Here is a 25,150-nt window from a genome sequence, read left to right on the forward strand (position 1 = left end):
GAGAAAAAAATCTAACTTGTGAGAAAAAAGAAAATTGCTAGTAAGGGTTTATGACAGTTTAACATACTATATTATTTTATTTTCCAATTTAATGGTTTCATTAGGATGAGTAAGTACCTATTTTTCCCCAAGCTCCCCTTTAAAAAAATTCATTTTTAAGATGATAATGATGGTGATGATGATTTGACTCAACAAACTAAGTAGTCTTGAAACTACGGAAACCTGATCTCTTGTGTGTGGCAGATAAAAAAAACTAAATGCCGATCCCTGTCTCCTTAGATTGGTTTAATGAAATGTATCAATCAATAGTTTATTGTGTTATGAATGTTATGTGATGTGTATCTCTCACCCCAAGGATATGGCAACCAAATATTTTGTAGACTTGTACTGTTTTCAGGTAATTCACACCTTCCCACAACACATACCAATGAGCTCCTCCTTTTTCATTTAATGTTTTATTTTCCTAGATTTTGCAATTCAAGATTCACCTCATGCTTCAGTTGGTCCCTATACATAGTATTTATTTGCTGCAAATAAAGGAGTTAGGACATAATGAAAGAGAAAGCCCTACAGGAAAATATATTCTATGTTTTGTGGAACACTCGCCTTTAAAAGGAGTAGAAAGTGGGATTAAGGAATAAACTGAGTCATTTAACATTAGCTCAGGGATGTTCTTTAGCCACTGTTACAAAAAAAGAATGAAGTCTCAGATTTAGTGATATATTCTATCTGATGTAAAGCCAAATTAAGTAAAAAACATTGCCATTTAAGAAAGTTATAACTAGAACAATGATTATTGTTTTTCCAGAACTATGACTGGAAAAAAGAGAAAATCCTGTAGGATTTGTAGGATCTTAAATAATATGATTTAAAAATAAGCCTTGTTGTTGTGAATATAGCCTGAAAATGTAAAACTGCTTTGATTTCCTACAAGTTATTTTTCATTGATTTTGAAGTTGAACATTTCTAATATAAATTTTATTGGCACTATTTACAGGAAGAAGAAAAATGTGGCATGATATATATTTTAATGTTCCCCTTATTTATTAATCCCAAAATTGGTTGACTTACTTTAATTCTAAATTTTAAAATATGATTTTAGAAGTAGCACTATTTCAAAAGAATCATTCCTGATTCAAATATCCTTTTATTAATTTAAAGTAAGGATAAATGCGTAGTTCCAGAATTCAAATTATTGGTTTTCAATTTGGGGGACAGAAAAAAATAATACAACTAATAAGATAATAAAATACCAAAATATTTTTGAGTCTTTGTAGAAAAATAAGTAAGCTGCTTTGACACAATTTCCTACACAAAGGAGTTATAGTAGTGTACACAAAATTTTATGTTTGAAGATTGTTAATATAAAGATTTGCAAGGATAACAAAAAATGAGCTGTACATGCAGAAACTACTATAGAATGAATGTACAACTTGATAATATTTGAGATTCAAATTAACTGCATCATAATATCAAATACCAAGACTTAACATTACAATTCATTAATCCACTGTAATTCATTAGTCAAATGTCCCAAGGAGAGGGAAGAATGTACAATGAGTATTTTCTGGAAATGAATTGCTAAAAATTAGTGGAGTATGAAAAGACTTCAGAATTGGAAGCTCCAGCTGGGTTTAAAAGGATGGGGGACGGGATATTACTCACTATTAAATATTTGAAGAGGCACTTTTAAAATTAAAATCCACGAATATCTCATCAGTTCCCACTGCATCAGGCCGGCTCTGATTCCGTCTTAAGCATTTTTTTTCCTTTGTAAAGATGAGATTTAGAAACAGGCACGCAGGACATTTTGCATTGATTTAGGCCGGTTGGGAAAAACCATGGTTCAGGGCAGGATTTTAAACTGTTGTACTAAATATAATAACATTTGCAGTGGTGGCACCGTGCCATAATTTTAAGATTTTTATTTTACTTATCATTGGAAGCCATTATCTGATATTTGACTTACATATTAATATTTTCATTATTATTTAAGCCCCCCCCCTTTTTTTAACTCTGTACAAACATATTATCAGTCTTGTTCACTGAGAGATTATTTACTCTGGAAATATCTGGAATTCTTTTACCCTATCTTGTCCTCTGGGACTCCCTCCCCCTTTCTGAAGTATTGATATTAACGTGTGGGGGAGGGGGGCACATCCAACAAAAACGTAGGATAGAAAGAGGACCCTCTTTAATGGTATTCTATGGGAGAAGTAGAAAAACAAAGAGAAAAAAATGATAACTGTTTTCTCTAAGGCTATTATCTAATGCGAAAGCAAATAGTCAGTCTGTAAATCAGCTAACAGAAGGGGATTAGAGAGGAGATCTGAGAGTGGCTTGATTTCTAGCAGAGCTGTCTCTCCAGCCAGTGACACAGGCAGGGCAGCCAGGAGCACTCCAGATGGCCGGGGAAAGTGGTCGTCTTGGGTTACTGCAGGGCACTGGGGCGGCCGGAGAGCAGGCGGCCGGGTAAGGCATCTTTAGGGAGTCAGCCCGACGTCCAGCCTGCACTGAAGAGGGCGAGGCCCGGGGGGGAGGCCGCCCGCGCGCCCCAGCGAGCCAGGACTGCCCATTGTTAACATATACTTGACCTCTGTGACCCTTGCACGACACAGATGTCTCCTTCTTCCACCTCCCGTCTCCCCGGAGCAGACCCTCCCCCCGGCACCTGGTAGCGGCCGCACCGCCGCCTCCCTCGCCAGCGGCCGCGGCGCCCGGGGCGCGGGCGCGCGCTGAAGCCGGCCTGGTGTGGGCGCTCTGCGCGCACTGCGCGCGGTGCTCCAGCTCGCCGGCGGACGCCCGGACGCCCGGACGCCCTGCAGATAAATGCGTCGCCTTCCTCCAGAGTGAGCGAGGGCGGGCGAGGCAGACGCAGACGCCGCCGGTGACAGTGGCAATCCCTGCGTCCCACATTACATTTGTCTGCCACAGCAGCAACAACAGAAAAGCGGAGGGAGGGAGCGACGGGGGGAGGGAGGGAGGCGGGAGCAGGGTAGCGGAGCTCCGCGAGTCTTGGGGTCTGCTTGGAGGCTGCGTTTGGCTGACGTCCCAGACCCCGGGCTTTTTGCCCCGCAGCTCGCCGTGTGCAGTACCTGGCGGCCGCAGGCGCTCCGCGGCGGGACTCCGCGGCCTCGTGGTGAGCGCGCGTGGGCGAGTGGCCGCTGATACTCTGGCCTCCCGAGGGAAGCGGCGCCGCGCCCTCGCCCCCTCGCCCCGCGGGCCGGCCGAGAGGACGGGAAGTTTTATTTGCAGCTCGGAGCCCGTGGCGGATGGTGGGACTCTCCGACCCTGTGCAGTGTAAGTGCCCGCTGGAGGGCTGGACTGGCGGGCGGGCGGTGGGGACGGGCCCATGGCCATTACTATTATTCTGATGGCCGTCATCTTCATTTGGATTATTAGGCGGAGAGCCTTCAGGCTGTACTTATCAACTAGGGTAAGACTACGGAGCAGGGTAAAGAGGAACATCGAGGGTACCTTTAGTCTTCAGTGACACTGAACTTCACGGGTAACAGTCAAAGATGCAGTTTTCACTCTTAGATTTCCCCCGCTGGCATTAAAAAATAATTTTTCTTTCCTCTCCATGGTCACGATTTGTAAGCAGGAAGATCATTTGAGGGCTGACCCCCTGCCCCCATCCCGACAAAACCACGGGTCAGAGCGCCCACGGTGCGTGTTGTCAGGTGGCCCTAAACCCGCATCGTGGGTTTTGATTTTTGTTTTTAAATCTGGAAGGGAAAGGCTCGTTTATATGGTGGAAAACTTAGCTCTAGGGGCAGGAGAGCGGAATGTTAGAGACCCGGCTGCGACTAGGGTCGGGGTCTTCTTAGCGCTTAGCATCTGAGAACTTCCCCTGTTACTTCTAGGCGTTTGGGGTGCTGGAGTGGTAAGCCCCTCGGTGGGCGGCCCGGACCTGAGCACCTCTCGGCCTGGACGGGTCCGGGGTTTCACTGCCGGCGTTTGGTGGGCAGCATCGCTCCGGCCCTGACCTCTGCGCACTCCGGCTCCGCCGCCCTGGCCCTGTGGGTGTTCCTGTTCCAGCCCCGACGCGGTGCCCGCCTGTCCTGAGCCGGGAGCACAGCCTTGTGTTCTGCAGCTCCCTCCCGGAAGAGTCCAGAGGGGGAGCTGCGTCCGGGGGATATTTTTTTCGATTTCCAGAAACCCGTCTGGTGAAGCCTCCGAACCCGTGGAGAAGTGCGCTGGGCCCTGCTGCCCACCGCTCTATTGGTGAACCTGAAAAGACTGGGGTTGTTGGCGCACCCAGACCCCTCTCCCGGGGTGGACCTAACGTTGGCCAGGACGCCTTAAGCAAATAGGGTTATCTCGGCACCAGGCGCTTAAATCTTTTTTTTTTTTTTTTTTTTTTTTTGTAGGGGCGGTCAACCCTTGGAAAAGTTTGAGTACTATGATTACGGGAAGTAGGATGTGAATCAAGACTTACTAAAATTAGCTCGCCCCCCAACCCCTAGACTCTTTCAGTTTGGAGGATTTGGCTGAGAAGCCTTGCAGCCCTTGGTTTCCTTATTCTTTGCAAAGCATAATGGAGAAATCCTTTGAGCATAGCTTTTCTTCAAGATTGGGTCACCTCAAATCCCACCGTGCTCCATCCTGTCTGTTGCTTCCTGAGGGAATCTGTAAAATGTCACTTTAAGGAATAGCTAATATTCCCCGCGGAGGTGGTGTTGCAGACCAGTCACCAAGGCTAGGGTGAGGTCGTGAAGACTAGGAGAGCTGGAGAGACCACCCCAGACCAACTTCATATACTTAATGCAACTCCGAGCCCCCTTGAATTTGTAACTTACCTTCCCTTAATTAATCTGCCCAGGGCCTGTATATAAATGGCTGTCCACAGCTGCTGCAAATTGATTTATCCCCTGATAAAGGTCGGGTTGCTGACCAAAGCATTTTCTTTCCACCTTCTGTGTGAACTGAAATCTGTTTTACAGGTTTTTTCCCCCCTCCTAGTCTCCTTTTAAACATCTGTACCGTTTTTAAGTGTGCTCAGTGGCTTTTATTATCATCCCCTCCCTTTGCATAGAACAGAGTGGAACTGGGTTGGTGCCCAGTGAGTCCACACTCACTAGAATACAAATTGACCGGCTTCTCGGTGATAAATGGTTTGTTAGTGTTGGGGGCCTCCTTTTAGTTTATTGCAGCATTTTGCCTTGACCATGTAAGTATTCTGTCCTGCCCAGTTTCTCCTGTCACACAGTCCCTTAGCAAAGGTTGACAAACCATTGTTTCTTAAACCAGCGTAGCCCCAACCTGGGTGTTTATGTCAGCTGTGATGTCTACAAGCAGAAGTAAATTCATTATTCTATGGATTTCCCTACTTTGTTTGGTGTTAAAATGTAGTTTTAACATCATGGGGGCTTTCAGATAACATAGGTAGGGCTATCTGATTTCTTTTTCTTTTTTCTTTCCTTTCTTTTACAGATTGTTATTTTTTAAGGGAGGTCTGACAGTCTTACCCAGTGTTAATCATGGAATCTCAGTTTGACCCAGGCTTTTTTTTGCAGCTAGGATGGATGTGGAGGAAGTTGAAGTCTATCGTTGCTTTACATGTACTGTATTCCTTGGTTTATTCTTTCAAAAGACAAAATTCCAACCAAATAACCAAGGAATCAGGCTTATTCTGGGTGCATGGAAACTGACTTTAAGATTATGCTAAGAGAAGAACTTTACATTAAAAATCTTTGTTTAAGCATTAATTTTGTGGTAAGCCAGTTAGACGGCAGTCACTTTATTTGAACAGCTAAATATTGAGTAGGAGAATTTGAATATGTAGTTTCCCTAGTGTCTGGATTCATACCTAAAAATGATCTGTGACTCACTAATACCTGCTAATAATTTGGTTTTAAAATGATCTTTAAGGACTTTTTTGATAAGAAGCATTCTACTTTGCACTTTGCAATACAATGCAGACTGCACTATTAGTTGCAAGTTGCTGGAAATAGGAGAGTATGTGTTGCAGCTCCAGGACAGCAGCTTTTTATCATTTTTACAGTTTTCTCTTCCTAAAGAAAAGTAAAATATTGCTCTTGATGCTGGTATTTGATGATGAGCTGTTTCATTGAGGCTGTGAGTCTAAATATTTGCAGATAAAAGAGCACTTCAAAATTTGTAAAGAAGGACGCAAATGGAAAGTACCATTTTCATTTATTTTATTGTAAAGTAGAAGCTTAGCAAAATAAAAAAAAAACTTAAAAAAATACATTGAAAAGGGATCACGAGAAAGCAATGCTTCCAATAGGAATGCTGGTCAGTGGCTGTCAGTTTAGGACATTCTTCACTGTCAAATCCTGTTTCTCACTTCTTTGATATGAACATCAGCTGACAGGCACTGAATGCAGAGCCTTCTTCATTGAGGTTTTCTGCAGGCAACAGAGCCCTTCATAGTGAAGCAGTCTGAAAAATTGGCACCTGCAGGATTTGCATGTGAAAAAAACCCCCATTCAGTTGCATTTTACTAGAGTCTATTACTGTAAGTTATGTAAGTTCAATGAGAAAAGATATTTATTTGTTGCTGTTTGGGCAAGTAAAAGTTCTTTGTTTTATATACACCTTATGAATCATATAGCGTTCCATGGACTTTACTGATAGAGGTAGGAAGAAGTGATCTTTGGTTTCATGGAAGTTATTTATTATGGAGTAGAGCTATTTTTAACCATGTGCTCACAGAGTGCACTTACATTCATAGTTAATTTTTTAGATGTGCCTTGAATTGGTGAACTCATACAACTTTCGGAATAATGTATATGAAGTTAAATACATAAAATTAGGTTAACATAAATATCTTTTGAAAACAATCTAGGATTTTAAGTTCCATAGTCTACAAGTTAAAATCTATAAGAAAAAAATTAAATCTTTCATACTTCTAATACTCAGGAGAATGTTAAATTTCTCCCACTATACTTGTTAAAGTGTTTGTCACTAAAATGCCTTTTAAAAATACTATAGTTGACCCTCTTTATGTAAAACAACTAGCAAATGTTAAATCAACTAAGATGCCTTTGTGAACTATTACTGGGAACGTTTTATCCAGCATAAGTTATTACCTAGAGAGATAGCTCCCAACTTCACTTTTTTACAGCCATTAATATAAGAGTTCCTAAATAATGTTTAAAGAACAGTGAGCATTTTATTAAAGCAAACATTAGTCCAGTTTAATGGAGGTAATTGTAAGTGATAAGACAGAGCAGGTTATCTCTGTGTTGTTTAAATAGAAGGAGCTACTTTGCACCATTTCCAGTAGCCATCTGTAGAAGAGAAGGGTTTGCACCTGTCTGTCCACACTAATTATAGATTAGGGCCAAAGAAATGAAATTTGAGGAGGTTTTCAGCTAATGAAATCCATACTGATTTTATTGTAAATGTGTTTTATGTAAAGAGGGTGGTGGTTGAGTTATGAGTGAATAAATCGCTACGTAGCTGCTAGGCACTGTTTTTGAAGCACAATTCTGCTGCATTAACCTTTGGTATTAAAAAAAAAAAGACAAACAACTTAGAGACGGATGCTAGCCTTTGTTTGGCATCCATAGCTACCATTTAGTGGGGAGCAGTGAGGTTCAGGGTGCAATTTAGAAATGTGCTGTAAAGCTGCTTAAATGTTAAGAATATTCTAGTATTTTGAAATGCAGATGAAGTAGAAGGTAGGTTTTGTTTTAACTTATGTATGTAAAACATCAGAAAATTAGAAAGCCTTTTTTTCCCCTGCATCTCAGTTTCACATAAATGAGAAATTAAAGTAAAATAAGGGAGGAATTCATGCCTCAATAAAAGGTCGCATGGATGTCTACCACATCTGTTTATAGTAATTATGAACATAATTAACATAAGAATTACAAATGAAATAATGACAAGCTGAGCAATGAGATATTGTGCAATAATGGTCATATGTTGGAATTCTCACATTGTAGCACACTAGAATTCACATACTCAAAGAAAGAAAGAAGAAACTAGATATTTATCTGCGTTAATGCTTCAAAACTTATCTGCCTGGGGCAGATGGACTTCTTGCTTTTATAGGAAGGTAACCTATTATTAAGAAAAGAACGACTTGCAATTAAGATTTCTAGTTGCCAGCCTGGACTTTAAGACAGCTGTGATTATAGAAACCACTTTCTGTTGTACACTTATTCTGTGATTGTAGTTCTTGATTATTATATTGCCCTTTTTTTTTTTAAGAAATTGAAAGCTTTGCAGTAAAGTATTTGCTTTGGAAAAGAGTCATGAATTCTTCCCATTGGAGAATTGGTTGATCTTTTCTATAACTGCGAGTCAAAAGTCAATGAACAAACAAGGTAGTAATGGAAATATTGTGCCTCTACAAAATAAGGACACTGGCAGGTTAGCTTTTGTACAGTTTCCTTCATGTCTTCAGTGTTTGGAAGCTTTTAAAAGAAAAAAAAAATGTAAGCCTTGTCTGGATTTGAAAGTACTGCATTGTTTTTTTCTTTTTTGTTTAAATAGCAGTTTTTTAAAGAACATGCAATGGAAAAACCAGTGGGCATTTGTAAATTGTATCTTTTTTCTTCCTAGAGTAGCACGGGATTTATAGGTATTTGCATGGAGTCTCTGTCCAAACTGATCTAACTAAAATGTAATAAAGGGGAAAGAAAGTATGTGTGGTTGGGTTTGGTTACTCTGAATGCCATTTTCTAAAACTACAGAAGAAGTGAAAGGTAACCTTTTATGAGAGCTAAAATGATACTTTTTAAAATGGTCACGTTTGGGGGGGTTTTGGAGAAGCAGGACCTTGTCCTCCTCTCAGTGCTCCCACTCTTCTGTATTACTGGATCAAAGATGTTCCAGTGCAAAGATGTTCCACACATGCCCTTCTCTCGCCTCTGTCCAGCTTTTTTCACGTTGCCTTACCTGTCAACCTTCCCTTAATTCTTTTCTTGGGGTGGGAGCGTGGGGGGCTGGGGGGTGCAAATCCACTGCCTCTAAAACTGTTTTTTGGCTGAGTTTTGGAGGAGAGTGATTGATTAAAGAATGCCCCTCTTCATTTTCTGAAAGACTTCCTCAGACTTGTCTCCTTGTGGGGCCACTCTCTTGCTCATGTATGTTGTTTCTGTCCTACTCACTAGCATTACCCCCTGCACCTCTACCGTTTTTGGCTCTTTATGTTGAGACCCCATGCATAAATTGTTTTATAAGTGTCACGGGCAATTACGCAGTTCACTGGCTATTTTGTTCTAAACTCATCCTCCATACTGCACTGAGAGCTTCTTAACACAACCAAACACTACCCCCCCCCCCCAAATAAAGTAACCTTTGCTACATTAGCTGCACTCAGTTAAGGATCTGATCAGATATTCAGATTGTCTGGTGTCTGCATTTAAAAATGAAAAGGGGCTACTACTTACTACCCAGGTGTCTATCCCTCCTAACCCTGATGGGGTGGAGGGTGAATTCTGGTCTGATGGGCCAGCATTAACCCTGCTTGTTCTCTGATTGATTCTTAGGCTCTGGGTGGGTGAAGAGCTGTGAGGCAGCTCAAGCAGAGATTGATTGCCTCAATTTCAAATTCCCACCTCCAAAATAGACTCTGAGATGTACACACAAGGAACCGCCTCCCCAACACAATTTCTGGAGGTGGAGCAGATGTCTACAGGAGTCACCTGTAGCTACCAATCACAAGTGGCCCTTTTTATCACAGGAATGCTGGCAGCACAAGTCTTCTGCTTGGACACGTTAAAGCCCAAGGAAAGATGTTTAATGTCTGCCTGTGTTCGTCTCTGTTGTGGGTTTGTGTGGGGGTGGGGAGGTGGGGTGTGTGTGTGTGTAATTTAGGAGTATTGGAGTCAGCAAAGAAAGGGGCAAGAACTTCCCCTTGAGGTTGGTCTGCAAGGCTGTGTAACTGCTCTGAGGACTCACCTAGGTTTGTTTTGCAAATTGGGGCTATTTGGATGCAGGTAAGATGGTGAATGTCTCATTGTTATGTTCTGAGAGAGCTCTTGATCTCCCTCTGACCTTGACAGAACCTCCAAAAGGTTCACGGGCTGGCCCTGGAGCAGGGAAATGCAGTTGCTGGTCTGAATTCCTGTCTTTTTCTCAGAGTAGGGACAGATTTGGGAATGCAGGAGACTCCCAGCCCTGCATTCTCACCCAGCCGTGGGCTACCTCCAAGGTACCCCCACTAACCACCCCCATATGGCGGCCTGAAACCGCCTCCTCCACCCCCCATTATTCCTTCAGGGTTTTTTTTTCTTCCAGTTTGTGTCTCTTCTCCTACTTTCCCTCTCTCTCCTGCTCTGTCTTACACGCACCCTCTGTTTATTTTCCTGCCTCCATCTGGGCCCTGCTGATATTGTAATCACCCTGATGCACGTTGGCTTCTCTCCTCTCCCTCCTGCGCTCACACACTCACTCACACACAATGTGCCATCCTGACAAGCCTTTTACTTCTGATAAGCTCCGATGTGTGTTTAATGAATACAAAGCCACGGTCTGGGTGCCGCCTCGGCTGCGTAGCCTCTCTTGCTCTCCTTTGCCAGAAGGTAATCTCCATGAACAGGGAGGGGAGGCGAGTGGGGAGGTGGGAGGGGGTGGGAAGGAGCAGGGGGGAGCACCGGGAGGCTGATTTTCTCTTTCCCTCTCTCCCTTTCCAAATGATTCAGAAGTCGATAAGAACAGGAGAAGTGAAGATGTAACATGTTATCTGTCGCTCCTCTTAGCTGGCAGAGAGAATTTACATTTAAAGATTAGCAGAGGGAGAAAGAGAAATCTGCCTTTTGTTGTATGGGTGAGGAGGAGACCTCAGCCCTGGCCTGGCCGCTATCTCCCATCACCTCTGCTATCCAGACTGGACACACCAAGGTGAGATTACCAGAGAGCCTTATCTTTAATTGGGTTTAGTTTTGCCAGTCTGAATAGGTTTAAAGAGACTCAGTAAAGGAGAACAATAGATTATTTATTGACTGGACACTGAAGCCTTTAGATGAAAGGGGAGAGAAGAAGCTGCTTAATAACTTGATTAGTTCATTTTTATTTTAAAGTGAGATAGTTTCTCTTCTGGTGCAAGGGAGGGCCATAGAACTTAGGCAAAATTTGAATGACTTAAATGCCTTATTTCCTTTTCACCTCTACCCCCTTCTCTTCTCAGCACCACCTCCCTTCTTTTATCAGGAGTTTCATTACCCTTATTTGTAGGATTGACAAACTGAGAAAATAGGGTAGAGGCTTTTGGAATTGATCATTTGTGTTTGATTTTGTGTGGCTTGTTTTGAAAGGGTGATGAATTGATACTAACATACTTGAATGAGTGAGAGAAGCACATGAAGCCTACTTTTAATATGAAATTAGTGTATTGTATAGTATGGTTTCAACTTGGTCTAGAGAAAAAAAGTCACTCTGAGGCTGTTAGGTAGATCTGTATTGTGGATTTGAATCATGGAAATTTTTCCTTGGAGTTGGTTTTAAAAAAGAATGAAAAAATGTTTTATTGACTCATGAGTGTATTTTAAAAAATTATAGTATTAACTTTAGAAGGTTCTTAAAATGGATAAAAGTGGAAGAAAGAATTGTTTTGCCTTGTCAGGATAGGTGTTCTCATAGGTAAATATGAGCCTGCCTAATTAAAATTTGTTTAAAGCGAGGGAGCATGTTTTCTTGTTGACACAGATCCACTGGGTAAGACAATAGAGCCCCATTATTTCACTTCCACCGACTGAACATATTGACGTTTCAGGTTTGCTGTTGCCTCAGTGAGCATGGTCAAACACTGACAGTCACAGACCAACCGGCCAGAGTGGCACATACATTACTCTGTGTCATTTCTGCCTTCAGGTTACCTTATCACCCGCCCAGAATCAGAGTGGACAGCCTGAAACCCTTTAGGAGGGGTAGAGCTCTGTTGGCTGAGAAACTAAGAGAGAGCATGTTTTAGGAGCATCTTCAATTTTTACCCAGCATTGGGTGTTACAGGGAAATGTGTGGAGCAATTTTATTTAAAAACCAGAGAAGCAGCCTAGCTACCAATCTTGTGTGTTTTATGTGTAATGCCCATTTTCAGGACTGACCCTTACCTTCTCTGGAGGTATGTACAGTGACAGATCAGTCACCTCATTTAAGTGTTTACAGTTCGTGCGTGGGTGACATCTGTTCTTCCCCAGGTTGGTGTACGCAAACACCCAAGCACCTGCTAAATCTGTATCTGATAAAAGAATGTGTCAGTCCCCTTCCATAATAGGAACTGACTCTGACTTGTTTGTTTCTTGTTTTCTGTTAGTGGGCGGAATACAAAAATAGGATGTATATGCAGGGTTGGGCGAAAGCAGGTGTATAGTTGTTCATATGGAAAATAGCGATAAATAATAATGCACGAATAAACTCTGTTCCGAGTATTCACAACTATACACCTCCTTTAGCCACACCCTGCATGCATAGACAGTAATATGTAAAGGTAAATATATGTGTATTTGAAGCAGAGACAGAAAAATATGTATTTATTATCTTCTTACCGTAATCCACCCTTCTATACACTTTGCTTAGTCTTTGCATAATAAAACTGGATGTGAGGCAGACATTGAGGCAAAGAAATGTGAATGATACAAAAAGTGAATATGCAAAACACTAGAAAAAACATAACATTTTAAAAAGTTTAATGAAAATGTAAAACTATTATGAACATGCCTCATACACAGCAATTATCGCCATCAAGTAGGCAACTGCTGCCCTTCACAGCGTTTTGAACAAAACTGGTGCTTTATACCATTTTCATGAAAATGTTAGGTTTCTATTTGATCAGCAGGTGCTTTTGAGATGAAAGCCATGTGTAAATTTTCAGAAGGCCAAAAGTGTCAATTCAGAAAAGGAAAGTGATAAGAGAAAATGCAATCAGTTTTCCTGTTTTCAATTTGTGCAGGATTTGAAGAGCTGTTTTGTTAAACTGCTACATCTGCTCCAATATGAATATTGAACTACTTCCACTAAAAATAACAACCTATAATTTGGAAGCCACTGCAGTCTTTTGTTAATGTGAGTGGGTTATTTAAAAACAAAAAAAACAAAAAAAAATGACAAAAAATTTAAAAAAAGACAATTATCTTTTTTTTTTTTTTGACAATCTCTTGCCTAATGTGCATTTTCATTTGTTGGCACTTTTGCCCTCAGCAGATAAATGGTATTATGTAATTAGAACCTCATCTTGTTTGACTGTGAACGAGGTCTCCATAGGTGAGAATCTGGTAATATAAAAAGGGTTCACACAGACAATTTATTTTTATTTTAATAAACGTGTTTATTTAAAATGAGGTGGTTATTCCTTACATTTTCTAATACTATGTATTTTTTTTAACTTACTGCCGACTATTAAAACAAAGTTAACACTGTTCCATTGCGTACTGAGCATCCTGTGATTTATTTTACCTTTAATACACCTGCAAATGTAAGTTTAAACTAGTCAGGGATATTTTTACCTAACAGAGCTTTCAGAATAATTTTTTCATGCTTAAGTAAAATGATTAAATTATGCTTGAGTGCCTGCATACAAAAGCTTTAGCTTCTATAGTACTGCTAATCAAATAAGTTCTATGGACAGAGAAAGTGCCAAATTAGAAAAAAATATTAGAGCATTTCACTAGTGAAATTTCTAGGAAAGACAAGTTCTTCTGAAATCATCCAGGATTAATTAGGAAGAAAACTCTAACACATCTTAAATAATCAATATAAGTAATGCTTCTTTCTTATAGTAAAAATGGCAGGGTTACCCGTTTGAAACTGGGCGTAGAGAATTCAGGTAGAAGACTAATAAAATTTGGGTCAGGTTCAATATTAACTATCCACAGTTTCAGTTGGGTTGACTGTGTTTATAGTAATTTGTCCAAGGTGAGATGTGATCACTGCTTAGGATCAATTAGAGGCTGTGTAGCTTGTGGCTTCACACTTGAATTGACAGACACCCTTTTCACTTATAAACCCAGAATATCTGCAGAACGGATTAATGGGAAGACAGACTTTGTGATACATTAGCATATTGGATTAACAAATGCCGTGTTTCTTCTGAAACACCAACTGGAAGTCGTTTGAAGAACAATACAGGGTGGGGCAAAAGTGGGTTTACAGTTGTGAGTACACCAAACACAGTTTATTCTTGTATTTTTATTTAATAAAAATAATTGTATATTTTCCATACGAACAACTATAAACCAACTTTTCCCCCACCTTTTACTGAATGTGTTCTTGTGATTACATATATGTAGCCAACCAAAGAATAATGCTTTTAAGGAATTTCTGATTTGAAGCCAAATTGTGGAATGTTGTGTTAACACATTTTTCAAGGAACCTGGGCAGCCATGTGGACATATTCCCAGGTATAGCACCAAGGACTTTGCCACCCTCAAGAAGTGATGCTGAGTCACAGTCTGTGTCAGGGAGTTTATTCCACAGATACAAGCCCATCATTTGGTGTATAATCTTCTAATGAGTTGTTTGTGCTGAAGCCACATTCAGTGTTGAAGCCTCAGTACCTTATATGGCATCAAGAGGGGAGGGCTTTCTGGGACTCTTTTCAAAATGTTCACACTTAATGAAGTGATGCCCCAGGCTCTTACTTCAGAACTGATAAAGTAATAACCCAGGTTGAGGTGTAAGGTATGAGATCCTTCTGTTTGAAAACGTTTAAAACCCTAAATGCTGCTTAGAACCACTGGCATTTTCACTGACTTTAAGAGAACTTCTTTTCAATGGCCCCTTGCTTTGATAGTTCTAATTGGAATTACCTGTATAATGTAACCCATGGAGAAATAAAGCAGGCGTTTGTTTTCGTAGTTTATATTGGTCAAGATCTCTAAGGAAAATTAGTCTTTGGGTGAATAAGGCCTTTAGACTATGAATCTTGTTGAATGTGGAGGAAGGGCACAAATGGAAAGTTTTCTCCTTGTTTTTGTAGCAATCTAAGCACCTCTGATTGAGTACATTCATTCGTCTTTTAACACCAGGGGCATGGACTGCTTCTGAGTGTCTCCTGGCTTTCAAGGTCTGCCATCTAGTTGTTGGTCTTGGGAGAGAAGAGAGGAGCTGACAAATGTTAGAGACTTACAATGAGCCTGGAGTTAACCTTCATATATATTGACATCACTGATTTTAAGTAAATGATTAACTGGCATTTCACTTTCTGCATTTCGGAGAGCTCTAGTCCCTCACTCTAAGACCCTGGCTGTAGTTGCTCTTTTGTCTTAGATCTTTTGCCCCAGTGGAAAACTGAGCTTTCCTTGTGTTTCCCAAATTAATGACCTACTTTGTACCCACGTTCTAATAATTAGAGTCTTATTCTATGACCTGGCTTAATATTCTCCTTAGCAGCTATGATCTATATATACTCACTGTTTTCTTTATCTGTGCCCTCACCCCTGACTTAGGAAATAGAGTTGGCTACCAGCTGATAGACATCCTTGAAGACACCCAAGTATATGCTGGTTATATTCCTCAATACTTTCTCAATACTTTTCCATTACTAAATTCTGTTCCCTTGTCAAAATACCACCTTTCTACATGATGCTGGAGCCATGAGGAATCAGTCTGTTTCCTTTCTGGGTCTCGCATTCAGCACGCTGGAGCTCTCTGCTTCCCAGTGTTCCTAGTCTGCTGGCTTGTCTTGATCTCAGCATCTCCTAATAAGCCAGATTCAACATCCTGGTCACTTAAGATAGGAGGAGAGGGATTCTGCACCATTTGAGGTTGTAACTGTAGTTCTGTAGTGTAAAGCACTCTTTGTATTCGAAGACGATGGACCTGGTATGTGTGCATTCCTCTGACTAGTAGGCAGTCAAACTGGAGTTCTCTTTCCGGTTCAGTCACTGACTTTTGCTGGGTGGCCTGGGGTGTATTCTTCCAATGACCTCTTCAGATGTAAAATGATGGACAGATATGCAGTGATAATTAGGCTTCTCAACTTGAATATTATGGGTCCATATACTATATTGGGAATAGGCTTTCAGGAATTCCCCATGGTTAGGTGAAAGCAAATAAGTCCTTATTTGTATTTTTAATTCTGAGTTGGGGAGACACTACTGGTTTCCATATAACTGGGAAGTGGATTCAGCGTAGAACATTATTATCTTTCTACTGTTCTCCTTCATAAAGAAGCGACACTGGGGATAGGAAGCCATTTTTTTCCCATAGCCATCCTGGACCTGAGATGATTGTCTGAAATTTTACTTGTTACTATACTTTTTTCAGAGGGAAGTGGTAGGGGAATGAACCTGTCTATGCAATGAGAAGGAACAAAAGATTTTTAGGGTATGTTCAAGGAAAATACCCTTTATGCTTTTGCTTCATAGTTGCTGGGTAAGATGAGTTTGGTGCCTGGGGGCAGGTGTGATGGGCTAGGGTGGAAGCGTGGGGGTGATTGGTTGTGCTTATCAGGCATTCACCATCCCCCACAGCCTCACAGTTTGTACCTAGCTGACTTGGATATTTAGAAAATGACCTCTTTAAATCATTTTTCGAGAGAACCTGGTAAGTAACAACTTATTTTTAAATGAATAAGGGAATATTATCATTTGGCTAAGAATCAGTTCTGAAATAAGAAAGACTGAAAAATTGTCCCATTGCATTGTCTGAAGAAAGTCTGCTGTTCCTTCTAGAAGTAGTTAAAAGCCCTAATTATCACCAATAACACTCTGATTTTGTACTTCTCTTTAGTGTGTAAAAAATGTAGACATTAATTAAAATTTTAATCCTAATTTGTAAAGTTATTTTTAATGAACTTGGGCTGAATTTCTTTGCAATTTAGGAACTATTACATACTTACATTTGTGATTTGATCAAGTTGCGCCCTCTGAAATCATCCAGCATGGCAGTAGAAACTTGTGCTTTTTTAAGGAATATCTGCAATTGACAGGACTTGGAAATTATGTTATTTTCATCTGCCATTTATACCACCAGAATCACTGCCGCCTCATGGGTTGTAGAAGATTTTCCAGTTGGTATTCAACATTCAGTGGGAGGCCAAATTGAAAGTTCTTTGCCACAAAGGAGAATGTCTTAAAATACATGTGTAGTGAGCTCTTAGTTGATACCTGATGTGACTGGATTAAATATTATATTAGAGAAATGTTAGAGAAAAATATTACCATGGGATGTAATGGCAATTTGTCTAAAGAAGCTCGAGCTAGGGTCCACTAATAGTGAGAGGAAACATTGCCAGAACAGTGATGGGCTAGATGCGGCCAGGTCCATTAGAGCACCTGCAGAGGAAATAGGTGTAAGAGGCCCTTAGAGTCCTGGGCAGGTCCCTTCTACTGCATCTTGTGGGGAGTGTACCTGGTGTCTGTCAGGTAGGAGATCAAACAGATTTAAGGAATGTATTGATAGACCTATATGGTATTTGCAAATGCTGACATAGAGTTGTGGTGCCAGGGAGCTGGCAGCATTGCAGAGGGCATTTCAAACATGCATTAGGTCTGGCAAGCAGGGTATCAGAAATTGGGGTGTCGCCTCCAGCAGATGTTGGAAGCATGATGCAAGTTGTGCGTTAAATACAAAGTCTTAGGAAGTTGGTTGGTCTGTTTGGTTAAAACAAGATGTACTGTACTCCTCTCCCTAACCTCAAGATATAGGAAGAAGTGAGCTGTAAAACAGGTTACGAGAGACTGCTAGTTTATTTTCTGAATCTATGCATATGTTATGTACACAGTGATGAGCAAACACAGCTGGGAAGAACAGCAGATGACATCGGGACTGGAACTGTGGTGTTGATCAGACCGACACAGTAATCCTCTCCTGTGAAAGTGTTCTCTTAGAGTGAGTGTTAGGATTGGGTACCTTTTATCATGTGTCAGACAACTATTTTTTACTACCCAACCCCGTTGCCTACTTCTCACATTATTTTCATTCTCATCTCCAGCTAGATTTATTTAGAAATGAGATCCACGTTTGACCTCTGGTGGGAAACATGTGTGGACAGTGAATTGTTATCCTTTGTTTAAATAAGGGTAGGTAGGTCAGTTCAGGTCTCAATAGAAAGTAAATGTGACCTGTCTCCACTGACATGTTCAAGTCAAGCTTTCAGTTGGCTAGAGGGAATGGATATAAAATATCAAGAAATATAAATGAAGAGCAATAAAATGAGCAAATCAATAAACCTACTCTATTTTTAAAGAAAGGCTTATGCATTTGGGGTAGCCCTGGTAATGACACCTTTTAGAGTATCTTACAGAAAAGGAAAATTTTTACTCTTGCTTGTAAATCTGAAGCAAATTAATAAATATGTAATGAATTCCTGCTATGTGTAAAGCCACATGTTAGGTGGAGACACTGAGCAGGGAGTAAACTCCGTGCCACTGAGTGGCAAACCCATGCAGGACAAATTAAATAGCTACACGAGATCATAGGGCTTGATTATTCACCAGTGAAATGGCATAGTAAGTAAATGAGGTTTCAGAGGTGGGAGCAAGTTGGAACTTAAACCTGTCTTGAGACTGTCTTGAGACAGGTTTTATCTAGGCAGATGTAGAAAAAGCCTTTGGAAGAGTACTGGGGTACATTGGGCGGGGGGGGGGTGGAGAGAATAAATTAATGAATGTGGCTTTAGCAAAAAGGACATTGGGGGTGATGATTGGAAAATAAGCAAAAATATCATAACTGTCTTGAATGTGTGGCATTTTGACTTCAGCTTTATCTTCTGAGTAAGCCAGAGTTTAAAAAAAAACTGTCCTTTGGGACCTCTCAGGGTTTGGAGGTGCCACAGAGGTTGTGCAGGTTGGATTCAAGCTCTTTCTTCCTCTGAGCGCTGTGGAGCTAGAACAGTTTTGCTTTTACAACAAATTGCTTTATATATAGATTTCCTAGCTGGACTTCTTTTGAACAAAGGATGCCATGGTAAAATAGATCTTAATAAAATCCAAGTAAAAAAAATGTACCAGGCAAGGAGAAACCATTTACCCAATTGAAGTTGTGTTTCTAAAGAGCTGGTTTGATTGTGATCGCCTGATGGATCGGGGTCGGGGCAGGGAAAGACTGGAAGGCTTAGGGCAAGTAGGAAGCTTGTTGTGCAATTTGGATGTAAGATGTAGGAGACTGACCAGAATTGAGGTGTAGAACAAGAAGGAAGAGGCAGGTGTAAGAGGCATTGTAAACGAAAAATGGTTAGATGTTGGATACAGGGGTTGATATAGAGAGGGCCAAGAGTCGACAGCAGGGATGAGGTGTCCAGTGCATTTAGCTCCCCAGAATATGGGAATCACTTCGGGTGTTTGAGGGACAGTGTTCTTCCCCGTCCTAGACTCAAACAGCCTCCAGAAGAGCTCTGAGAAGCCACTTGCATGTCCCTGCCCTGAGGATCCTTGTGCTCACCTACTTGTGGGAAATGGTGATAGTAGTTGTTCCTTAAAGATGGTTGTGATGTGGAGGATTGATTACTGATCTCTTTTGGACCTGGCTCCCTTGTGTGTGTGAGCTCCTTGCATGGATTTCAAACTGTTCTGAGTTCCCCTTCCTTTTCCAGGTAGCTTCAGGCCCTGCAGGTGAATAAAAAGTGGTCAGGTGGGCTCAGTCTGGACTCTGAACTTTTCACCAGAGTAGCCTATTTGACATATTTTAGAAATCAAGATTTTATTTGTGGGATAATTATAAAATATCTTTTAATTCTGACATTCTATGGAGGAGAGAAGGCAGGAACCAGAGAGTAAGAAGTCAGGGAGGAGTTGAAGAAACAGCAGAGGCAGTTCTTAAAAACCAGTGTGTCCCAGCCCTTGGGCTTGGGCCTGTTAGGGGGGTGGAGTGGGGGGGCAGAGTTATTTCAAGGGGCTTTTGAAGTCACATTCATTTGTTCAGAGCCCCAAGCATTATCTGTGGACAAATCCTTTGTCATGTGATGACACTTTCCAAATATACTTTAAAGTAAAACAACAAAAATGCATTAAAATATGACTGAGTTTCATAGAAACTTGTCTTTATATAGTTTACAATCAGCAGATAGTGAATGAAACACATGCTATCGTAAACAGGGCCACAGCTCTTCTGTTTAAAAATGGAAGTCTCATATTGGAAAAGTAAATGAATTCCTTTTATAGGTTAAAGGACAGTGTTAAATCCTTATGATTAAATTGCTTGCTAATTGACTCCCCTATTGAAGGGATTTAAGTTATTGGGAGAAACATCAGTAGCAACAACACAATCTACCTGTATGAAGACTTTTAGGGTATGGTGGTTCATCAAGATAATATTATTTCAGGGTCTTTACTTTGTTTTATTTGGTATCATTTAATATGAAAACACACTGGCAATTCTTTTTACTCTTTGAACTGAAACCAAATTTTTAGTTTGTGGTTTTGTTATAAAATTTTTCAGAACTGAATTTTTTTGGCAACTTAATTTTCTCTGTTGTCAATTGTACTTGATAAAAATTAACCATAGGCAGCCAAGAAAGAACTACTTGTGGAGGTATGTACCGGAAGCTGAGAGCAGTAGTTTCTCTGGTGGAAGAAAGTGGGGCCCAGGCATTGGCGATTGTAAGGAGAGTTTTTGTTGTATGTCCCTTGGGCCCCTTGAGTCTTCTTTGCAACTCTTGTACCTGTTTCACTCACTGTCAAGTAGGAGCCTGCAGCCTCAGCCTGAGATTGGCTGGTTCTGCCTTCCCGAGGGGAAGTGATGCTGCGCTCTTCTCTGCCAGAGACAGTTGCGTGGAATGGTGGAAAGACGCAATTCCCAAGTGCTGTACCGTCTGTTGTGTCTTCTCCTTCGCTTTCCTTATTCTTCTGGAAAGAATTCCCATCTGGACAGTAATGACATGACTTCACAAGGTTGTTGTGAGAATCACGTGAGATGATCCGCGTGAAGCATAACTTTCAGTAAGGCCTCGCTTGCTTGTTCTTAGTGTCCCAGTGGGCCACTTTGGAACTACCCTCCACTCTCTTCTAGACACCCCTGTTCGATCTCCTCTCTCTGGCTGTTCCTTCATGGAGCAAACACGAAATGGAGAGTGTGGCTCTGTTGGATGTCTGGGGGTATAGAGGTGTTTGAGTTAGACGATACTGCTGGTTGGCTGGGCCTTTCTCGCCTCAGCCTTAATTAAGACCCTTTTCTACGGGGAACCAACTGTGTCCTCTCCCGCATCTCTGATGAACTGCTCTCTGAAGCCTTCAGCACTTCTCTTCCTCAAATAGGGGATGTATTGCAGCCAACTTTTTGCTCCAGTCCATGTGTTTCAGGCTTCTCTGCTGGTTTGAAATCTCCTTGAAGTAGGAATCTAGAACAGTTGGGGGTACTATTTGATGTTTTTAAAATGTTTGTTGAAAGCTCATGCCTTGAACTCAAGTTATTTACTTAATATTGTACTGAAATATTTTATTGCTAAGATGAAAATGAAAATTTGGTTTCAAGAACATGTTTCTTTTCTCAGTCTCTCTTCACCTAGGTTCCCTCTTGCTTTCTCATATAGAAGGTGCAAATTATTACTGTTACATTTTGGTTTCAATAAGTTTCAACAACCAAAACAAATAAACAACTCCCCCCATGTACAGACTTGGCCCTAGGCACACTGAAGTGGTCAAGTCACTTGCATATTCATAAATGCACATCTTAACTGGTTTTATCTATCTATTTATTTACTTTTTTTGCCCTGAAGTTCACAAATGTGATTTTGTAAAGTACGAGCTCCCTGAAATTGTAAGCAAAATACTGTATTTATGGGCACATTTATGAGTTGGAATTCTCCCTTTGAGTAGGAACCCAGTGAGACTAAAAAACATTTTAGTGGCTTCCAGCTTTCTCTCTGCCACATACCCCCAAGTTATCTCTTAGTTGCCGGGGACCCCTATTCCTCCTCTGGTCGCCCAGATCTGTTTTCTGGGCCAGTCTAGCCCTGTACTCGACCCCTCCAGTACTCTTCTCTACCCCACTTTCCCCACTTCTTCTCTCCCCACCAGAGTTGTCTTTGTTGGCATTAGGTGGGAGGCCAAGTGCTCTGCTGTCTGATGAACTAACCTTGAAACAAGGGATGGCCCTGGATAGTCTGACAGGTCCCTCTCACCCCAGGACTCTGTGACTCAGAAGGAGGAAGTGGGCGAATAGTCTCACAGTCACTCCTTCCAGGTACCATTTCCATTTGAAGACACGCTTTCAGAAGGGCAGCCAGCCTTCAGTTCAGACAGATACGTATGCGGAGGGGGTATATTGGAGGCCTCCTTGGAGGCTCTCATGTTTTATTTAATACTCACATAGGAAGGAGGTCATTTTGTAAATCACCCGTAGAGGTTCTTTCACTTGCCCAAGGCCACCCTGCACCAGTGAGGGGCGGGGGGCAAGGTGTGAACCTAGATTTTCTTACTCCCAGGCTTCTCTGTTCTACTGTTCTCCTGAAAGTCTTCAAATCCTACCACCTAGGAATTTTCCCCTTGACCAGGGACACACAGACTGCAGGTGGGAATTACACTAAAGTTAAATGAAGAATTATCAAGACTTCTCAGTGCACTTAGAAAAGTGACTATTCAGAGTATAAAAGAATGCCACATTTTTATAGATTTCTGAGGCAGAGAGAGTGGGGGGGGAAGAGAGAGAGAGAGAGAGAGAGAGTATCAGCTGATAAGGAGCAGCAGCAACAACCAGACTGTGTTTGCAGCTAAACAATTGTTTATCTTTCTTTTTCTTTTCTTTCTTTCTTTTTTTGAGATATGTGATCATCAATCATGAATGCAGATACTTTCGAAGTCTCATTTTTCTTTCATGTGAAAGTTGCCGGCATGGACCAGATGCCTTTATTTGGAGAAACCAGTCTTTGGAAATAATTGGTTCTCTCTTCTCTTATCCCCTAGCGATGGTCTTCTACAGATGAAATTAGATGAGGAAAATAAAAAAATTAAATCACAGTACATTAGTTTGTAGTATTTTTTTTCTCTTTCACTGCAAAACATGTAGGACCTTTGCTTTTTTCTGCATATTTTAGTATGGTTGACTGAGTTATTTTTATCACTAATAGTAAGTTGTGACTCTAGGAATGGAAAAGCTTTTGATTGCACTAGGTCATTTTTGAGTAGTGACCTAATGCTTTTATTTTAATGTTTTAAACCATAATGTTAAAATAGGTACTGCCACCTTTCTACTGTTAAATGATAGGAACTGAGCACTTGGATAAAACAACACTTGAATGAGGGGCACAGCGACAGGCATTTTGTGAGTATTTTCTCTTATCTTCATATCATCCCGGTAAGGTATTGTTATCCTACTGCAGAGATTTATATTTGAAGGTTAGAGGTGTTAAGTGACATGTCCAAGGTCAAATAACTGATAAGTGTAAGAGCTGAGATTCCATTCCAGCCAGAGCATGCACGCAGTGGGCTTCTGTGTGGTCAGGGTAGGTAGGCTACAGTCATTTTAGGATATTTTGTTTCTTGAAAATTATATCTGTAACAGAGGAGCTATTTACGAGCTTCTATTGTTTTAAATTGCCTGGTTTGTTAACTATTGGTCATAAGTATTATCAGTTTGACTGAAAATAAATCATAGATTGGTTACCCACCTCCTTACTAATTCTTTAAAATAATATTTGAGGGATTTTAAAATAATGCTTTATTACAACAAAAGGAAATGGCTTGAAGAAAGATTAGATGATATGGGTTACCATTTATTCCTTTGTTCACTCCATCTGTATAGAGTGAATATCTTCTGTGAGCCAGGCAGTATGCTAGGCACTCAGTAAGGACAGTGTGGAATAAACATACCTCCTTTCCTTGCTGGTCTTGCAACAGAATGCATGCATTGAGGTGGGGTTGGAAGAGGTGCACTTTTTTCTACAACAGGAAACTCAATTGGTAAACTCAATTGGGAGATAAGTTTATGCATAAAAACTACTAGAATGCATTATGCATTTACATCTTAAAGGCTGTATGGATTTATGCTGTGGTTTTTAATCATGGTATCCTGCTGCTCGGTGTGGAGGAAGGGCTGGCCGCACAGCCCTGGATGAGGCTGGGTAAATCCCATACTGGCCTATGTATGTGTATAGAATGGACTCAGGTGAGCAATACCTGGCAGGTAACAGTTGCCTGCCCAACCTGAAATAGACCATACATGCTCTTACAATTTATTTTTTTAATTTTTCAATTTTTTAATTTTTTTGTTTTAAAATATATTTTATCGATTATACTATTAACAGTTGTCTCATTTTTTTCTCCCCTTTATTCCCCTCCACCCTGTACCCCACCTCCCACCATCATTCCTCCACCTTAGTTCATGTCCATAGGTCATACATATAAGTTCTTTGGCTTCTCCATTTCCCGTACTATTCTTAACCTCCCCCTGTCTATTGTACCTACCACTTATGTTTCTTACTCCCTGTACCTTTTCCCCCATTCTTCCCCTGCCCCCTACCCCTCCCCGCTGATAACTCTCCATGTGGTTGGTATTTCTGTGAATCTGTTCCTGTTCTAGTTGTTTACTTAGTTTGCTTTCGTTTTTGTTTTTTTAGGTTTGCTCGTTGATAGTTGGGAGTTTGTTGTCATTTTACTGTTCGTATTTTTAATCTTCTTTTTCTTAGATAAGTCCCTTTAACATTTCATATAATGAGTTGGTGATGATGAACTCCTTTAACTTGACATTATCTGGGAAGCAATTTATCTGCCCTTCCATTCTAAGTGACAGCTTTGCTGGATAGAGTGATCTTGGATGTAGGTCCTTCCCTTTCATGACTTTGAATACTTCTTTCCAGCCCCTTCTTGCCCCTATGGTTTCTTTTGAGAAATCAGTTTATAGTCTTAAGGGAACTCCTTTGTAGGTAACTGTCTCCTTTTCTCTTGCTGCTTTTAAGATTCTCTCCTTGTCTTTAACCTTGGGTAATGTAATTTTGAAGTGCCTTGGTCCAACTTCTTTGGGACTCTGAGCTTCCTGGAAGTCTATTTCCTTTGCCAGATTAGGGAAGTTCTTCATTGTTTTTTCAAGTAAGCTTCCAATTTCTTGCTCTTTCTCTTCTCTTTCTGGCACCTGTATGATCTGGATGTTGGAATGTTTAAAGTTGTCCCAGAGGTTCCTAAGCCTCTCTTCCTCATTTTTTTGAATTCTTGTTTCTTCATTCTCTTCTAGTTGAATGTTTATTTCTTTCTTCTGCTCCAAACCATTGATTTGAGTCCTGGTTTCCTTCCCGTCACTGTTGGTTCCCTGTACATTTTCCTCCATTTCACTTTTCATAGCCTTCACTTTTTCCTGTATT

General features: G+C 40.9%; 1 protein-coding gene across 2 annotated transcripts in view; it reads left to right on the forward strand.

Moving 5' to 3' along the window:
- Positions 1–3,004: 3,004 nt before the first annotated feature.
- RUNX1T1 (RUNX1 partner transcriptional co-repressor 1) overlaps positions 3,005–25,150 on the forward strand; it is a 145,392-nt gene continuing 123,246 nt past the window's right edge. For both annotated transcript variants that reach the window (XM_024572148.3, XM_045181659.2), the window contains exon 1: positions 3,005–3,300. Coding sequence is in view for 1 of the 2 variants with exons in the window: in XM_045181659.2 (XP_045037594.1) it covers positions 3,273–3,300 (28 nt within the window). In the remaining variant the exon portion in view is untranslated. The remainder of the gene's footprint in view (positions 3,301–25,150) is intronic.

The sequence above is a fragment of the Desmodus rotundus genome, chromosome 8 (genome assembly GCF_022682495.2).
Source record: "Desmodus rotundus isolate HL8 chromosome 8, HLdesRot8A.1, whole genome shotgun sequence".
NCBI lineage: Eukaryota > Metazoa > Chordata > Mammalia > Chiroptera > Phyllostomidae > Desmodus > Desmodus rotundus.